This window comes from Lutra lutra, chromosome 7 (assembly GCF_902655055.1).
Source record: "Lutra lutra chromosome 7, mLutLut1.2, whole genome shotgun sequence".
Lineage (NCBI taxonomy): Eukaryota > Metazoa > Chordata > Mammalia > Carnivora > Mustelidae > Lutra > Lutra lutra.
The window spans coordinates 60,827,959-60,847,084 of record NC_062284.1 but is presented as its reverse complement, the minus strand read 5'-3'; the positions used below and the strand labels follow the sequence as shown (position 1 = coordinate 60,847,084).

Here is a 19,126-nt window from a genome sequence, read left to right as displayed (position 1 = left end):
GAGAGAGAAAGAGGGAAGCAGGCTCCCTGCTGAGCAGAGAGCCTGATGCGGGACTCGATCCCAGGACCCTGAGATCATGACCTGAGCCGAAGGCAGCGGCTTAACCCACTGAGCCACCCAGGCGCCCCGCATTTTTTTTTTTAAAGATTTTATTTATTTAGGGTTTTTGCATTTTGAGATATTTTATTCTCAAGCAATTGCCTTTGCCAGGCTTGTATTCTTTGTTGAAACCACAGAAAAAAACCCCACTATTCTATCATCACTATACCTTCTCAAACAAAACCTCACCAGCCTGTAAAACTTACTTCCTAAAGCTGTTTAATACCAGCCCCATACCACATGACACATACCGGAACTAAAGACTAAAAGTAAATGGATGTAAAAAATAATAATTAAATTAAATTAATGGGCATTTATTATTACTCCACTGGTTTGAATTGTTTCTCACAGATTAAATGACTATTTTTAAAAAAATGGTTTTAAGTAATTCACAGCCAGTTTACTGCTACAGTTAAGTGAACTAAGAGTGGAGATTACAGAAACTCCCAAGACCGTTGTGATTTCCCCCAATGGTAACTTTTATTCAGCTGGGATTTAATATATGAAAAGCTGATGTGTGAAAGAAGGTAATGGGACAAAGACAATATAGCAAATGTTTTTTGCCAACACAAAATGTTTTAAGGGATGCCTGGGTGCCTCAGGTGGTAAAGCACTGGACTCTTGATCCTCAGCTCAGGTCATGATCCCAGGGTTGTGAGATCGAGCCCTGCATTGGGCTCTGAGCTGCGCATGGAGCTGACTCAAGATTCTCTCTCTCTCTCCATCTGCCCCTCCCTGGCCCACACTGCCAATCTCTCTCTCAAAAAATTTTTTTTTCAATGAAAAATGTATTAATTTTCTTTAGACAATTTTTTAAAACTGTTATAAACATTAAGATGTTGATTCCCTTAAAAGTTTTATTTCTGTACAATTGGGGAAACAACTTGATTTCTAGTCCAATGCTCCCTGAAAATACGAAAAGCATAAAATGCTGTCACTTCTCCATTTATATAGCCCTAGACATAGTTTTATAACTAGTTCATACAAATATTTTCCCAATTAGATGACTCTTATCTATGGTTCAAAATAATAGCTGATACTTACCTGATACTTACATATCAGGCACTATTCTAAGTAGATTATATAATTTATCTCATTTAATCCTCTTAAGAATCCTATGAAGTAGGTAATATTATTATTCCCATTTACAGATGACAAAACTGAGGCTTACAGGTAATTCTTACCTAGAATTAGTTTGCCAAACACTTGAGAGATCACATTTCAAATACTGGCTAAGCCAGTCATGCAGGAATTCTACTCAATTTAGACTTACAGAAAATATGTTTAAACATAATCAATTCCAATGCAAAGCTTTCATATTGAATATAAAGTCAGTTTTCCTCAATTATGCTACATTTTCTCACGGCCAAAGGGAGTAGTAAGACATATTACTTGTTCTTAACTTGAAGTGTTTCTGATTGATAGTTCCCTAAACTTTTTTTTTTAAGATTTTATTTATTCATTTGATACAGAGAGATACAGGGAAAGCATGAGCTGGAGAAGAGGCAGAGGGAGAGGGAGAAGCAGACTCCCCACTGAGCCGGGAGCCCGACATGGGGCTCCATCCCAGGATCTGGAGATCATGACCTAAGCCCAAGGCATATGGCCAACCATGTGAGCCACCCAGGCACCCCTGATAGTTCCCTAAACTCTTAATGGAACAAGAAGCAGATGAAAACTGGACAAATCCCACTTCTCCACCTCCCCCTCGGGTATCTGTTTTTAGTCTTCTAAACCTTTTATATCATGTTAAAATTACTACTTTAGGGGCGCCTGAGTGGCTCAGTGGGTTAAGCTGCTGCCTTCGGCTCAGGTCATGATCTCGGGGTCCTGGGATCGAGTCCCGCATCGGGCTCTCTGCTCAGCAGGGAGCCTGCTTCTCTCTCTCTCTCTCTCTCTCTCTCTCTGCCTGCCTCTCCATCTACTTGTGATCTCTCTCTGTCAAATAAATAAATAAAATCTTTAAAAAAAAATTACTACTTTAAAAATCAACTCTGGTGATGGACACTAACAGGATAAAGGGATGGCTATGTAGCAGACTGGAGTAGAATGCTCGTGGAAGCCACCCAAAATGTCCTAAATTAATTTATCTAAATCTAATTCATTCATTCCTGGATCAGGGCCCAACTCCGGCTCTCTCCAAGACCAGCCCACAGACCTAGTCTCCCCTGAGTCTGAAGGTGCATGGCACACAATTTCAGCTACCTTATGTCGTAATGCTAATCCTAACTCCTATGGGCATCTTTTGTCACCATCTGCTTTGAGTGCCTAGCATACAGATAATGCAAAAATTCTACTTGTAACTACTTGTTCATTAGGCTTTCTGGCTTAACATCCGTTTGTATTGGTTGTGGTTGAGAATCTCCTTCAAGGTTTGATTCACTTTTTGGCAACTAGGGAAACGGCTCTTCCAGGAGTATGTACTTCTGTTCCTCCACAAGCCACGCAGTAAAATAACTCCAGTCCTATAGAGTCCAGGGTCTTTCCATTTTGTCAAATGTAAATATGCCCAAATGGGATTAGTGCTCCCTCATCTTGAGGCAAAAATACCTTTTTCTCATCCTCACTGTGGCTTGCACTTCATGATTTGACTTTCTATTTTAAGTATGAATGCTTTAACTCTGGTGTCACCTTAGACCTAAAGCAGTTCTTATATTTACAAGTGTGGTCAGAGGTCATGACCACAAAATTTAATAAAATGATTGCTGACTCCCAACTGCCTTTATTTCTACTCTTAAAGAGTCAAAATGAGTCATCAAATGACCATAAGGTCAAGTAGCCAAACAAGTACTATACATTATAACCAGCTAACTACTTTGTCTTTCATCCAAAATCAGTAGGTGGTGTGCTTATCACTCCTAAAAGTATTTATGGAGAGGCTATGGGCCATCTGTTAGGGAATGCTAAAAGCAGTAAACCAATCTGCCAAGGGTGGGGGCTAGATAACATCCCTTCCACACTGAAGATTTTAAAAGCTAAATCTGTCAAAAGCACAGGACAGCATTCCGTTTCTCTCAGGCCACCACTGTCTGTGAAATTATGTAGTTCCCTCAGCACCTTTCAATATTACCTGCATATGGACCACTGAATTACTGGTCATCTCATCATTAAAGACAGGTTATCATGAAGAGACAGAGCTCAGACAGTTACATAACTTACGTAAAATACAAGAGTCATAATGGATTGCTGAAAAAATAGTGTATGCATTATCAAGGGCTGTACAAAATTGTGTGATTATGTTACACAGAGCTTCTGAATTCCCCAAGCCGTTTCCCCTATGTTCGGTTTAATGAGGAAGAGACTGGACTACAAAAAACATCAGTGCCTAGTACAAACTCGCACTGAGATTTTGGAGCACATCCAATTTCCACAGCGACTGCATAAAGTACACCAGCATAGTAGAAATCAATATATCTGAAATTAGGACAGTAAGCATCCTCAGTCTAAGTAAAAAACTGGTGGTCACAGTATCCGTGCTTTTTTCTCCATAGGTTCAGAATGAAATCTCATACTCTCAGACCCCTCATTGTTTAAAGGTCTGCTGTCACCAGGTCACGTCTTCCAAAGCCTTACTATAGGATCTTGCTTTCTGGATTCATCTTTACAGTTGCGGAAAGAATTTATTTGTGATTTCCCACAGTTGACAGTGACTTTAAGTGCTTGCCCAGAAACGTCATAGGAACGGATTGTGTTTTCTACAGGATCCATCCAGAGCTCCTGAATTCGAGGTTGGCGAGAGAAAAGATAAAAGAAAGGAGTTCGGGGCCTTTCATGACCAGGGGTAAGAAAAAAGAGCGATGCCTGTGCTCTAAGGGTGATCACGACTCCTGCCTTTGAGGGGAAGGACAGCCCCACAGGGGCCAGAGCCCAGCTTCTACGAACAGGTTCTCCAGCCCTCCTCCACGAAGCTCCAGCGCTGGAGGCTGCTCAGTACCGGGCAACCTCCGAGCACCCCAACAACGGACCTCAACGACAAGCAGCCGTCGGTTCTGAGGCCACTCACAGGGGCCCGGCCGCTTTCCCACCCCCTACCCGAACTCACAGCCAGTCTCCTTCTTGATCTCCTCGAGCTCTTCGTCCCGCAGTAACGTGGAAGCCCGAGACCCCATCACCGAACCAGGAGCTCCTTCGGGAGCAGGGGCGTCTGAAACGACGGCGGCGGTGGCGGGAGGGAGTGAGGGAGGGAGGGAAGGGAGAAAGACCCAGGGGTCAGGAACCGTGAGGGCAGTGTTTCTACTGCGGACCCGAGAGGAAACCCAGGGGTGGCAAGGGGGGGCGGTCCCCGAGAACCAGCCAATGACGAGCGAGGCTGCTCCCGGCGCAGGAGCCGACGTCGGCGCTTGCAGCTCCAGCCCCCGAATGAATCAGCCCAGCGCAGGGCCGGGTATTCCTAAGGACGGACCACGCCCCCGGAAGCATGATGCCACCGGCCTTAAAAGGGCAATGCCACTCTGGCTCCACCGACCGCAATTAAAAGGGAAACGCCATCGACCCACTGCTTTACAGCGAGCTAGCCTGAGGCAGGCAGCATAGCCCATCTGTTTTTTACAGAACTCTAAAAGTGGAAATCCCACCCACAGGTGGCAGGGATTGCAGAGAGAAACTATAAAAATAGACCAAACGTCTCCTGGGGCAACGCTAGGGTGTGTCTCTCGGGAACTGCATGCTGGGAGTTCCACCTCCTCCTTTTTCTGGAGGTTCTTCCTCCTCCCGGCCGCTGGGGGCGCTCGGCAGCCAGCCTCCGGGCAGCGCGCCGATTGGCTCCTTGGGAAACAGCCGGGACCTCTGGTCCGCCTGGCTGGCGTCCGCTCTTCGGTGTGGGTTTTCAGTCCCGTGTACTTTTCTCCTGTTTTTCTCCTCTCTGTCCTTTGATAACCGCCAACGCCAGCTTGGAACTCCCCGAGAGTTCTTCCTTCGCAGCAGTACCTCCTTTTTTAGTTCAAGGCTGAAGCTGTAGGAAGTCGAGCTTCATTTGGCTGAAATTGGGACAGGATTTCCCAAACTTCCTTCGGGGAAAAAATAACCTAACGGTGGACGAGATTGAATTCCTAGCGTATGGCCCGCCGTTTATTTGGAGTTTCTTATTTTGTCTTAAAAATTAGGAATCTTGCATTTTATTTTTATGATATTTTTGTTTTCTTGAAAATGTTTAAGCCACCCGTTAACTAATTTAGCTATCTCCGTGAACCAGTTCTTTTCCTCTGGCTTCAGCGCCTTTTCACCGCCTCCCCACTCTCTGAGTGTTGCATAACTGGTTTGAGATAGGGAAGAACCAAACTCTAAACACTGTTATTTAGTACCTAAACTACTTTTAAGCTTTACCTAAGGGTTTGACGATTTAGCATAAGGCCAAGGTTTAGTCTCACTGAGTCCTTTTCATGATCAACCTGCCCTCGTCTGATCCAGTGTTGTTTCCCTTCACTGACATGGCAGCCTGATTGATCATGCATAAATTGTGATAGTTCTAGGTCACTTATGCTTTGGTTGGTAACAGTGTCAAATTCTGGATGTATTACTAATGTAGAAGAGGCCAGAATAATTTAAATCCTAGATATTTCTGGGTGAGCAGCTTATGGCAGACATTTTGCCAGCATCGGTTTTCTTTCATTTGTTCTTTCAGTTTCTTTCTTTTCTTTTCTTTTCTTTTCTTTTCTTTCTTCCTTTCTTTCTTCTTCTTCTTCTTCTTCTTTTGGTTGGTGATAAAAAGATACATGTATGTGCTATTTAAAAGCATCTAAAATGTTTTGCTTGTTCCATTTAACTAAGGTATGCATGGTAGTATTGCCCCATTCTAAAGACAAAGAAGTCAAACCTACAGTGCCTGAAGTTTTACAGCTTTGTTTCCCATGTACAAAATAGAAGTGATGCTTGGAATAGTCCTTTTCTCATAATTGATCTAAAAAGATGTGCAAAACTGAATTACTCTCATATTTTTCTTTTTCTTGTCCCTTCCAAGTGTGGGGAAAGGGAAAAGAACCTCATTCCCCTAAAATATTTTTTAAATCCTAGATCTCTTTTATTTTCAAGTGTTTGGATACTTAAAGAAGATATTTGAAGACTGCTTTTGGAATCGAATAGCATGGATCCCAGCAGTGACTACCATTTCCTCAATCAGATTTTGTGGAGAAGGGTGAAACTCACTTTGGTTTCTGGCGTATTTGAGGGAGTTCTCCAGCATGTGGATCCTAACAAGATTGTTGTCCTGAAGAAAGGTCTCATTTTATTTGTCATTATTTTCTGCCCTTAAGAAATTAATAGTTAAGTTTGGGTGAGGACTCTAGGGGCTTCATTAGCAACTGAGAGGGAGACATTCCTATTCTAGGGAAGAGTTAAGAGAAAGATTAGAATGTTATTTTCTCTAACGGTAAACCTAGCTGCATCTGCGGGCTTGTCCCACTTTTTTTTTTTTTTAAAGATTATTTATTTGACAGAGAGACAGCAAGAGAGGGAATGCAAGCAGGGGGAATGGGAAAAGAGAAGCAGGCTTCCCTCTGCAGGACTTGATTCCAGGGCCCCCAGATCATGACCAGAGCCAAAGGCAGATGCTTAACGACTGAGCCACCCAGGCACCCCTTGTCCCCATTTTTATACTTTTGACATAGTGGAAATTTTTATTGTATAGATTGTTTTTCATTGGGTGCTTCTTTTAAATTTCTTACTATATGCATATTGGGGAGTTAAAAATAACTGCTCTACTGGATAGAATTACTTTTGGCTTCAACAGACAAATTCACAAAGACAGCTAGGTGTTAATTTTTGTCATGCAAAAGGAAGTCCAGAGGTAGGTTGCTAGGGTAGTGGCTCAAAGATGCCAGGAGGGACCAGGTGTCTTGTGGTTTTTGCCACTTCAGGAATAATGTATTATTCTCACGGTCTCAAGGTAGACTCTGTACCTCCCAGCTTCAGTTCTGTTCATTATAAGGGCCACAACTCAGGAACAGCCATGTGGAAGAGATCCCTAAGTCAAGGTCTGTGGGAAGGAGCTCAGAATTTCCATGCTTCCTTGGGTGTACCACCTTCCTAGTTCCTACATGTGTTCACCTTTGAGATCCAATATATATTGGATTCAGCTAGAATATTGACTTGCTAGGGTAGTTGTTTACCTGGCATAAATTTCAGGTTCATAATTGAAACATATAAATGGCATTTAAGAGATTAGTGTTATTGTTAAGCCATGTTATAAGTTAAAATAGACCTTTGTGGACCAGGGTGGGACTATATCAGACTTTTGAAATAGTAATTCATTCAGTAATCATTTGTTGGTAGTTTTGTATCACAGGCACTGTGATAGGTACCAGGGATACAGGTAAGAATAACATGGTCCCTGTCCTTAAAAAAAAAACCTTAGTCTGGTAAAGAGACAGATAAACAAGTGGAAAGGTATAATGCAGTGTGATATCCTCTCTGATAGAGAGATGCATGAGATGCTATGAAAATACAAAGTATCAGTTAATTTAGATCTGGGAGTGGTAGGGTTAGGATAGTGGGGATGGCATCCCAAAGGTAAGATTTAACTGGATGGGAAAAGAGTGGAAAGTGTTTTAAGCCAGTGGTTCTCAAACTTTATCTGTGTATCAGAATTACCTGGGCACTTGTAAAAAAACACAGATTGCTGGGCCACCTTCCAAGAGTTTCTGATTCTAAAGGTCTGGGGTGGGGCCTAAGAATTTACATTTTTTTGTTTGTTTGTTTAAAGGTTTTATTTATTTATTTGACAGAGAGGGACACAGTGATAGAGGGAACACAAGCAGGGGAGCAGCAGAGGGAGAGGGAGAAGCAGGCTTCCTGCTGAGCAGGGAGCCTGAGGTGGGGCTCAATCCCAGGACCCTGGGATCATGACCCAAGCAGAAGGCAGACAGACGCTTAATGACTGAGCCACCCAGGCGCCCCAAGACACTTCGAGAGAACCATAGTTTTATGTAGAAGTAGCACCATATACAAAAAATGTAGAGACATGAAAACTTGGTTCATTCAGAAAACCTAAGTAAATTTCCTTATGGAGGTGTGGTGAGACTTAAGGCTGGAGAAGTAGGTATGGGACTGATCAGAAGGCCTTAATATATTGTAGCATTTGGACACTTCTGAGAACAATGAGGAGGAATTTGAAATATTTTTTTTTAAGTAGGCTCTAGGCCTAGTAGAGACCTTGACCATGAGATCAAGAGTTGCTTGGTTTACTGACTGAGCCACCAAGACACCCCACAATTTGAAAGATTTTTAAATGAGAGGCATCTAAATTTTCAGACTCGTTGCCTGAAATTTTTAATGCTGTGTTAGTTAGGAACAATGCTTAGCTGTTGGAAACAGATTCATGGCCAATGGCTTAAACAAAGTAGGAGTTTATTCTCATATAAAAGAAGGAAGGCCTCCCAGGGTTGCTGTTAATTGCCCCAGAGCGGGCAGAGATCCAGGATTATCCATCTTTCTGCTCTACCATCTTCATGCCTTCAAACTTCAAGATTATGTGACAGCTGGTAGAAGTTACAGATAGGAGGAAGAGGAAAGAGGGGTAGGAGGGTACTCCCCCCAGCTGAGTCAATCCCCTTAAAGAGATGCCGTGGCGGTCCAAGAAACCACCACGTTGCTAGCCTGAATAAATGGCACTGAGTTGAAAACAATCAAGATATGACACATGCTTGTTCAACAAGGCATTCAGTCTAAATGCAATATTTTGGTATATTTCTCTCTGATCTTTAATTACATAGATTTTATATAGTTGACATAATAAGTTAGGTATATCTTTTTTTTTTTTTGCTTAACATGATAAAAAGCGTTTTCTCATGTTACTTGAAATGCCATTTAATGTCTAAACTTTTTATGTTTTTAATTTTTTTCTTTTTTTTTAGGGAGAGAAAGTGCATGTGAGTGGGGTGAGAGGGTGGGGGAGGAGCAGAGGGAAAGAGAATCTTAAGCAGGCTCCATGCTCACTGCAGAGCTAAGGTGGAGCTCTATCCCAGGACCCTGAGATCATGACCTGAGCTGAGGGCAGACATTTAACCAATTGAGCCATCCAGATGCCCCTAACATTGTTGTTGTTGTTGTTTTTAATGCTGATGTGTATCTTTCCTAAAATTTTGCTAGTTTTATAGATAAAAAGTGATATTTCATCTTGGTGTGCTTAAAAAATATTCCTAAAGAAGTTGAACATATTTCTTTACACTTGTTTACTAATTTTATGTACTATTTGAACAAAGCAGGGAGGATTTTGACTATGACAGCAATGTGAAGGAAGGACTGAAGTAGGGAGAAACTAGAGGCAAAGAGCATAGATAGAACTATTTTGACAATCAGGGAAGCAGGTCAGAACTAAGGCTCAGCAAGGAATGGAAAAAGAGAAGACAGACTTTAGAAATACATAAGAAGTAAGATAAGTAACCTAGTAATCAATTAGATAATTAAAGAGCAACAGAAGTGTGCCTGGGTGGCCAGTCAGTTAAGCATCCAACTTTTAATTTTGGCTCCAGTCAATCATAAGATTAAGCCCTGAGTTGGGTTCTACACTGAGCATGGAGTCTGCTTAATATTCTTTTTCTCTCCCTCTGCCTCTCCCCAGCCCCACACACATGCTCTTAAATAAATACATAGCAATGAAAAATCATTACTACATTTATGACTCAGAAGATTATGACTCAGAAGAAGATAGGCATATAGTACTGTTATTAATTGATAGAAATGGGAAGAGGAAGTTCGTTGGTTACTGGGAGAAGATAATGATTTCAGTTTGAGGATCTTACAGTAAGTCTGGTATTAGTCATTTGGAAATATGGGTGGAGCTAAGAGAAATAATCCGGATGTTGGGGGTCCTGATTGGCTCAGTCCAAAGAACATGTGACTCTTGATCTCAGGGTCTTGAGTTTGAGCCCCATATTGGGTGTTGGTATTACTTATATTAAAAAAAAAAAGAAATAGGGGAGGTCAGGATGTCAGAGCTGGTGGAGACAGTTGAAGAGATGGGAAGGAGGGGCGCCTGGGTGGCTCAGTGGGTTAAAGCCTCTGCCTTCGGCTCAGGTCATGATCTCAGGGTCCTGGGATCGAGCCCCACATCGGGCTCTCTGCTCAGCGGGGAGCCTGCTTCCCTCCTCTCTCTGCCTGCCTCTCTGCCTACTTGTGATTTCTCTCTGTCAAATAAATAAATAAATTCTTAAAAAAAAAAAAAAGAGAGAGATGGGAAGGAGCAAATGAGGGAGACAGTATAACATTGTTCAGAGTTGCCTATTAAATACCCCAGGCCTGGGTTTGAATCTTGACTCTGTCTTTAATTAGCAGTGTGACCCTGACCAAGTTATTCAACCTTTCTGAGGTGCTCAGTGCTCAGTTTGGTAGCTCTAGGAAATTAGTAGGAAAAGAACTAAACTTGAAGTATCCTATGAGCCAAAGAAGAAAAGAAAGAACAGTACTGTCAAAGGATACATGGGAGCCAAGGGTGATAAGACTATAACTTATAATAGGCAGTTGTGGGGGGGGTTGCTGGGTAGCTTAGTTGGTTAAGCATCTACCTTCAGCTCAGGTCATGATCCCAGGGTTCTGGGATCGAATCCCACATTGGGTTCCCTCCTCAGTGTGGAGCCTATTTCTCCCTCTGCCTGCTGCTCCCCCTGCTTGTACGCACACTCTCTCGCTTTCCCTCTGTCAAATAAATAAATAAAATCATTAAAAAGAAAAAAAAGAAAGAAAAATAGGCAGTTGTGATTTTTTATTAAAGATTTTATTTATTTATTTATTTGTCAGAGAGAGAGAGAACAAGCACAGGCAGAAAGAATGTCAGGCAGAGGCAGAGGGAGAAGCAGGCTCCCTGCCAAGCAAGGAGCCTGATGTGGGACTCGATCCCAGGATGCTGGGATCATGACCTAAGCCGAAGGCAGCCGCTTAACTAGCTGAGTCACCAAGGTATCCCTGAGTTTTGACCTTAGTAAGAATATATTCAGTGGAACAGTTAGAGTGAAAATTATTTTGGATCGCTGAGCAATATGGAAATATGCAGCCGCTGGGAGCACTTATACTTAGAGCAATGACATTATATTGTAGATACGACATCTAAACTTCTCCTAACTCTCTTACCTACTCACAGAAGAGCCCTATATTGGGGCCAGGATTTGGATTATTGTCCTTCACAGTATTTTTGAGCATGTAGCATGGCATAAAACAGGGTGTGGAATTTAGAAGTAGTCAGCTGCCTTAAAATTTTATCTGGAATTAGGTGGGATAAAAATCAATAGAAATATAATAAATAAACAGTCCTGAGCCTCAGGGCCTTAGAATAGTCTTGGGAGAAGTTTAAGTTCACCATACTACTCCTGCCCTTTTAATTCCTCTTGGACCATTCTCGGGTTCCCTCTGTTCTTTATCCTACTTGTTTCAAGGCTATAGCTTTGTAATAATTATTAACTCCTCATTTCTCGGGGAAAATAATTTGAGAATTTTTATAAAACTCAGATATGGCACTTCCTAAAAAAAGATTTCTTTATTTTAGAGAGAGAGAGTCAGTGAGTGGAGCAAGAGCCAGAGGAGAGAGAAAGAGAAAGAATCATCAAGCAGACTCTGTACTGAGTGCAGAGCCCAACACAGGGCTTGATCCCAGGACCCTAGGATCATGATCTGAGCAGAAACCAAGAGTCGGACACTTAACCGACTGAGCCCCCCCTACACCCCCAGATATGGCACTTTTGAGATGCATATTTTCTTATAATTTGGGGGAAATACTATTTTTTATTAACTGAATGAATCATTTTCTATAACAGTGAAGAATGTGGAGACTGGTCGAAGTGTTCCAGGAGTGAAGATGTTTTTTGGGCATGAGATTCTGAACGGTGAGAGCTGCATGTTCCCTGAATGTGCGTATTGGGATTTGTAGTAGTAGTAAACTCACTCCTCTGCCTCATTCCAGTATTTGCAAAAATATGTTGTATTGCCTTTAATATTGCTCTTAGGAACTCTTAGACTGGGTATTTGAGAATTGACCTTTATCTTACTTTTTTGATGGGTACTATGAGCAGAATGGTGGTAGGGAATTTTAATCATCTTGGTTTTACTGTGTGAGGACTGCTGGTGCTCACTACTAAAGAGTCAGCCAGTGGGCAGTTAGGAATCTGAACAGCAAGGAGTGGTCTTGCTTAGCAACTGATTTTAACACTATGGAGTCACAGTACATTCGCAGTCCCTTATCTGAACCCTGGGGGCCAAATGTCAGAATTCAGAAATCCAGATTTTTAGGAAATGTAACACAGTATCTACTCTTTATATTATAGAACATCTTAAACAGGTCTGGGAAACACTGTAATAAAACACATTTCTACAGGGAAATGTGAGGATAATAACTCTAAATGAAATAAAATAAGACTATAAATAGATGTCAGTTGGGTTTTGTTGCCAAAAGAGGTCCAGACGATTTTTAGTTCTCAGAGATTTTTGGATTTTGGAATTGCAAGATGCAGCTCTGTTCTTCATTTTGGCCAGCAAAAGCCACTTAGCAGAAGTAGGTCCAACTGTTTGCCAGAAAGAGTAGATATGGAAGCTCTTCTGGTCAGTGTGCTTCAGACAAGCCAAATAGGATAAATGAAAAGGGCAGCAAGAACTGTTCTTACTTTCAAGAACTCAAAGGCAGAAAGCCCTCCAAGGAGGAGTAAAGGTCAGTGTTGGCGGGAGGAGTGGGGAGAGCGGGAGATCTGGGACCTTATACAGCTGTTCATTTCTTAACCAATAGGGCAGATATGAGGAAAGGAAAGGACCCTTGTAGACCAGAAACCACTGCTACTTGAAAGATTATTTTATGAGAGAAGTAAAATTGACAGAGTGATGAAACTCTCACCAAACTAATGACTGCCAATCCAGACTTATTTCAAGGCAGACAGTTCCAGACAGCTATCTAAGGGTTCTTTCTCACAGAGTATGCTACTGTAAACACTCTTTGTCCCTTGAACACCTTTTCTTTTTCTTTTTCTTTTTTTTTTTTAAGATTTTATTTATTTGAGAGAGAAAGCATGAGGGGGGAAGGTCAGAGGGAGAAGTGCAGACTCCTTGCTGAGTAGGGAGCCTCATGGGGTGGGTAGTGCTGGAGCCGGATGTGGGACTCCAGGATCATGACCTGAGCTGAAGGCAGCCATTCAACCAACTGAGCCATCCAGGCACCCCTTTGAATACCTTTTCATAGTAGCTGTGAGGGTGGTGGTAGTAGTAGGACTCTTACTTTTTTTTTTTTTTTTTTTTTTTTTTAAGATTTGTAAGCACCTGGGTGGCTCAGTTGTTGAGTATCTGCCTTCGGCTCTGGTCATGATCCCGGGGTCCTGGGATCTAGCCCTGCATTGGGCTCCCTGCTTGGTGGGAAGCCTTCTTCTTCCTCCCACTCCCCCTGCTTGTGTTCCCTCTCTGGCTGTCTCTTTCTGTCAAATAAAGAAATAAAATCTTAAAAAAATAATAAAGCAGGGCGCCTGGGTGGCTCAGTGGGTTAAGCCGCTGCCTTCGGCTCAGGTCATGATCTCAGGGTCCTGGGATCGAGGCCCGCATTGGGCTCTCTGCTCAGCAGGGAGCCTGCTTCCCTCTCTCTCTCTCTCTGCCTGCCTCTCCATCTACTTGTGATCTCTCTCTGTCAAATAAATAAATAAAATCTTTTAAAAAAATAATAAAGCAAACAAAACCTTAAAAAAAAAATAAGTAAGTAATCTCCATGTCTGACCTGGGACTTGAACTCACAGCCCCAAGATCCAGAGTCCCATGCTGTACCAACTAAGCCAACCTGGCACTCCCATAGTGGAATTCTTATTGCTTTTTAAAATTAGCCTTTGCACTGGATCAGAGCTAGGCTGTGGATGGGTTTGTAAAGAGAAGCAAAGGAATCACTACTACCATCTCCCTAACCTCAGAGAAGGCTAACTGTTTAACTAGCTCGGTGAACTGTAGACATGGATTTCATCTCTTTCTAAATTCTCAAGACTTGGCCTTTGTTCATAATTTTTAGTTCGAAGAACAACCTTCTCCTTCTTTGCCCTGTGGTTCAGTTAGCCATGGATTGAGAATTTTTTCACTCTCCCTGAAAAGCACTTTGAATAAGAATTATTAAAATGAAGAATAATATTAACTGGAATTTAAATAAAATCTTGAAACAATAATAAATTAAAAAATAAAATGAAGAATAATAATTGACAAATAATAATTGACTAAAAATTGAATATTTTTAGTGACTTTTACTTTCTCTGCCCCAGACCCAACACCCTGATAGTGCAGCGGAAAGAGATGTTTTGAAACATAATGGCCCCCAAGTAGATCTTCTCTGAGTACTACCTAAATATTCTTAATTCAGTCTAAAATGCCATTAATTATAAAATACACTATTACTTTTCACATTGCAAGAAAGGAAAAGTAACTGGCAAGTAAACTGTCATGTGCACTTATTGTAAATCATGTCTGATTACAGAGCTGTTTAAAATGTACATCTTAGAATTAATGATAGACAATATTGCCCTCCATTCCCGTCCCCGTTAGGCTTCAGAATCTGTGGAATGTTTCATATTTGGGGGGGATTTCTAGTCTAACTTTTATTGTCTTTCATGTCGCTGAACTGTTTCAATTCGCAATAATGGCGCCTCAGATAAATGTCATTGGCCACCGTGCTGCCACTGTGCAAAACTCATGTCACAGAACTGTTAACGCACCAGCCTGTGAGAGTGAAAGAGACCCATCTCGGAAGGATCTGAGAGGAAACCCCCAAACAGTGCATGGTGTAAGGGAAATGCAGTATGGTGGGAATGAATAGGAAAGAAAATCTCTCTCTAGAATGAATCTGCTTGACTGCAAGGTGCTTTGGAACATGTAGAGATCTTTCTAATCCTGCTGAAAGACCCGAAAAGCTCTGTGGGAACATAGTATTAGGCATCTTCAGTACTTTGGATAGGCTCTTCTGCTCTATTTATTGTTGGCCAGTGAAGGCCTCTATGGACTAACATTTTCATTTCAAGTTAGTGTGTGTAGTACTTAGTCAGACTGTGGTAGAGGGAGAGAGGAGAGTGGTTAACTACATTCAGATTGGAAACTCTTGTTGGAAGGCATTTGGTTATTTTGCAGTGGAACTGCTGGATGAAGTGGAACAAGGTGCGATGAAAGAAAAGGCATCTTCTGTCAGGTATGGTGGAGTAATTTGAATAATTTTCTTAATTATGATTTTACTCAAATGCATACATTAGGGTAGAAAGGCTTACCTCTAATTCATTAGCTATGCAATTTCTCAAATGGTCTGAGGTAATAGAAGGGAGAAGAAATAGATGGATATTTTCTTCCATCTTTAGATGATTTCTTCAAATCAGTGTAAAAGCAGTGAATGAGTGGGTCCTCTATGAAATGGAGGTCTAGCTTCTTTACCATTGATGTGTGGCAAAATCTGTGTGAGCATCAGCAACAAAGAACAATTTCATCTTAGTGTTGTTTTTTGTAAGCATAGTCTAAATACAGAAAGACCCAGGATGGATAAAGGTGAAGACCTGAACATATGTGAGTCTCTTTCTCCTGCCTCTGAGCCGCCAACCACCTCTCTGCTGAGTGACCTCAAGTTCAGCCTATCAGGTGAGCACTGGGGCTCTGACTTGTCTAGGGTCTCTATTGTGGCCCACAACTCTTTGGAGTTGGCATAACTCTGAGTTAAGGTTCTATATGTGCAGTCTCTGCCCTCACTGAGCGCCAGTGCAAGAAACAGACACTAAATAAGATAAAGGAGTATCACATACAGCATGCTAGCACCAAATGCTAAGGGAAAAAAATGGAAGAGAAGTGTGTGAAGAGGGTGGTTTTACAATGTTAGGGTGTTCAGGACAGGCCTCACAAAAATGGTGACATTTGAGCCAAAGCCTATACGAGATGAGGGCTTGAGCTGTGTGGATATGTGGGGGAAATGTTCTTTAGGCAGATAAAAGAATTAATATAAAGGCCCTGAGATAGGAACATGCCAGGGTCTTGAAGGAATAGCTAGATCAGTGTGATCAGTGTAGATGGAGCAAAGAGAAGAGGTAGTTGGAGAAGAAATGACATAGGCATTTCATGGAGGTCATTGTAGATGTTCAATACTAGACTGTTTACTGTTTCTTTTGGGTTTTTTTAGACTGTTTTTGCTTACTGTTGATTTATGATAGACTTTAAAATCTGGTAGTGTTAGTTCTCCAACTTTGTTCTTTTTCAGCGTTGTTTTGGTTACTCTTTGTTCTTTGCATTTCCCTATGAATTTTAGAATCAGGTTGCCAATTTCTGAAAAAAAAAATCCACTTGTATTTTTACTGGGATTGCAAGAGTCGATAGATCGGTTTGGGGAACGTTGGCATCTTAACAATATTGAGTATTCCAATCTTTAATGCAGTATATCCCACTATGAGATCTTTAATTTTTTTTTTTTAAAGATTTTATTTATTTATTTGACAGAGAGAAATCACAAGTAGGCAGAGAGGCAGGCAGAGAGAGAGGAGGAAGCAGGCTCCCTGCTGAGCAGAAAGCCCGATGTGGGGCTTGAACCCAGGACCTGGGATCATGACCTGAGCTGAAGGCAGCGGCCTAACCCACTGAGCCACCCAGGCGCCCCGAGATCTTTAATTTCTTTTCTTTTTTTTTTTAAAGGTTTTATTTATTTATTTGTCAGAGAGAGTGAGCACAGGCAGACAGAGTGGCAGGCAGAGGCAGAGGGAGAAGCAGGCTCCCTGCTGAGCAAGGAGCCCGATGTGGGACTCGATCCCAGGACCCTGGGACCATGACCCGAGCTGAAGGCAGCCGCCCAACCAACTGAGCCACTCAGGCATCCCGAGATCTTTAATTTCTCAACAGTGTTTTGCAGTTCTTGGTGTATAAGTCTTATACATATTTTGCTATATTTATCCCTAAGTAGTTCATATTTTATACTGTTATCAATGGTATTTTAAAGAATACTTCTACTTCCTATTGGATAGTTTTGAGCAGAAGGGTAACATTAACTGACTTCTGTTTTAACAAAGTTAGTCTAGATACTGTATGGATACTGAGAGAAGGAGAAAGGTAAAAGCATGAATACCTATTAGGCTATTGAAATAATTTTAAGGTGAGCTGATATGGTGGCTTGGACCATAGTGGTAGCAGTACAGTTGGTAAAAAGTGGTGGACTTCTGAACGTATGTTGGGGTGTAGCCAGCCCAGTCTACTGGTGTATTAGATGTGCATGTGAAAGAGGAGAATCGGGGCACCTGGGTGGCTCAGTGGGTTAAAGCCTCTGCCTTCGGCTTAGGTCATGATCCCAGATCTTGGGATCGATTACCCGCATCAGGCTCTCTGCTCAGCGTGGAGCCTGCTTCCTCCTCTCTCTCTTCCTGCCTCTCTTCCTACTTGTGATTTCTGTCTCAAATAAATAAACAAAATCTTAAAGAAAAAAAAGGAAAAAAGAAAGAGGAGAATCATGGTGATTTCAGGGGTTTGGGTGTGAGTAGCCTGAAGTATGGAGTGCAATTCAGCTGGCATGGGAACAGTTCTGAGTGGAACACGTTTTGGGAAGATGATTAAGACTTTAGGTCCTCCGAAGTTTGAATGTCAGCCTAGAGAGGAGGAGAAAGGTCTGAGATGGAGATACAAATGTAAGAGTTAGCTGATAGAGTTTTACAGCCTTGAGACTAGATGAGATTACCAGGAGAGTGAGTATAGGTAGAGAAAAAGAGGTATGTGGACTGTGGCCTATGCCACGCCTAAGTTTTAGAGGTTGGAGATGAAGAGAAACTATATGTTATGCTATACCTCTAATCTTTTAAATTACATGATTTAAAACCATAATTAAGGACCCAGAGAATTCCAAAAATGTGGACTATGGCCCATCTCCGGGATTGATTTGTTTACTTATTTATTTTAAGATTTTATTTATTTATTTGACACAGAGAGAGAGAGTGCATAAGCATGGGGAGTAGCAGGCATGGGGAGAGGGAAAAGCAGGGCTCCTGGCTGAGGAGGGAGTTGATTTGGAACTCGATCCCAGGACCCCAGGATCATGACCTGAGCCGAAGGCAGACGTTTAAGCAAGTGAGCCACCCAAGCACCCCGGACTGATTTATTTTAAACTATTATTTTTTATTATGAACATCCTTTGAAAAGTAAATGTCTTGAAATATTTAAGACATAAGTCTATGAGGAGGGAAACATTATTGGATTTTCACAGGAAATGATTAAATAGTTTAATTCATAAGATTATCATTGGTAGGGCTTTTATTCATTCTCATTTGAGAAACAGGATGCTGGAGTGTTCACTGTGTGTTGGGCTGACACAGGTGATAGTGAAATTACATTAGACAAAATTGCAATAGCGGAGAAATTTATGAGGATGGCTAAAATGAGTGGGAGGGCTATTCTATTGCCAAAGAAGACAAATATGTCTATTACCATCATTCTCCTGCAGAGGAAGAGGAGGTAACATACACAGTCATTGATCAGTTCCAGCAGAAGTTTGGTGCTGCAGTAAGTATTGTCCTTGATCATTCCAAGTATTGTCTGCATATGGGTATCATGTTTATATCTCATAAATTTCTCTCTTATTGTAAGACCATTGATGCTTTCCCTAATAAATTCCCAATAAAATATCTGAGGACCTGATAAATGTTAGGTATTGTTCTGAAGTCTAGGATAAAATAATAGTAAAGGCAAAGTTCTTTTTTTTTAAATATTTTGTTTACTTATTTGACAGAGAGAGAAGTCACAAGTAGGCAGAGAGGCAGGCAGAGAGAAGGGGAAGCAGGCTCCCTGCGGAGCAGAGAGCCCAATGTGGGGCTCAGTCCCAGGACCCTGAGATCATGACCTGAGCCGAAGGCAGAGGCTTAACCCACTGAGCCACCCAGGAAGTTCTAACCACCAATGTAAACACTCCCCCAAACCAAGATTGATTGATTGATTGATTGATTTAAGTATTAACTACACCCATTGTGGGGTATGAATTCACAACCCCAAGATCAAGAATTGCATGCTCTTCTGACTGAGCCAGCCAGACACCTGAAGGGGTTTACATTTTATTGCAAGAAAATAAACAAACAGTTGTCTATCAACTGATGATAAG

The 19,126-nt window shown here is 41.7% G+C and overlaps 2 protein-coding genes across 9 annotated transcripts in view; one reads left to right on the top strand and one right to left on the bottom strand.

Annotated features, from left to right (window-relative positions):
• CHP1 (calcineurin like EF-hand protein 1) overlaps window positions 1–4,471 on the bottom strand; it is a 46,270-nt gene extending 41,799 nt beyond the window's left edge. The window contains exon 1 of the mRNA XM_047737515.1: window positions 4,142–4,471. Coding sequence (XP_047593471.1) covers window positions 4,142–4,208 — 67 coding nt within the window. The 5' untranslated portion in view covers window positions 4,209–4,471. The remainder of the gene's footprint in view (window positions 1–4,141) is intronic.
• Window positions 4,472–4,812: 341 nt separating this feature from the next.
• The window catches only part of EXD1 (exonuclease 3'-5' domain containing 1), a 34,340-nt gene continuing 20,026 nt past the window's right edge, over window positions 4,813–19,126 (top strand). The window contains exons 1-7 of one of the 8 annotated variants that reach the window (XM_047737510.1): window positions 4,813–5,052; window positions 5,562–5,660; window positions 6,127–6,311; window positions 11,838–11,906; window positions 15,154–15,211; window positions 15,527–15,648; window positions 18,476–18,534. In XM_047737510.1, the coding sequence (XP_047593466.1) occupies window positions 6,179–6,311; window positions 11,838–11,906; window positions 15,154–15,211; window positions 15,527–15,648; window positions 18,476–18,534 (441 nt within the window). In that variant the 5' untranslated portion in view covers window positions 4,813–5,052; window positions 5,562–5,660; window positions 6,127–6,178. Of the gene's footprint in view, window positions 5,661–5,789; window positions 5,866–6,126; window positions 6,312–11,837; window positions 11,907–15,153; window positions 15,212–15,521; window positions 15,649–18,475; window positions 18,535–19,126 lie in introns of those variants that run through there. The other 7 variants (XM_047737508.1, XM_047737511.1, XM_047737509.1 and 4 more) reach the window with 7 other exon arrangements.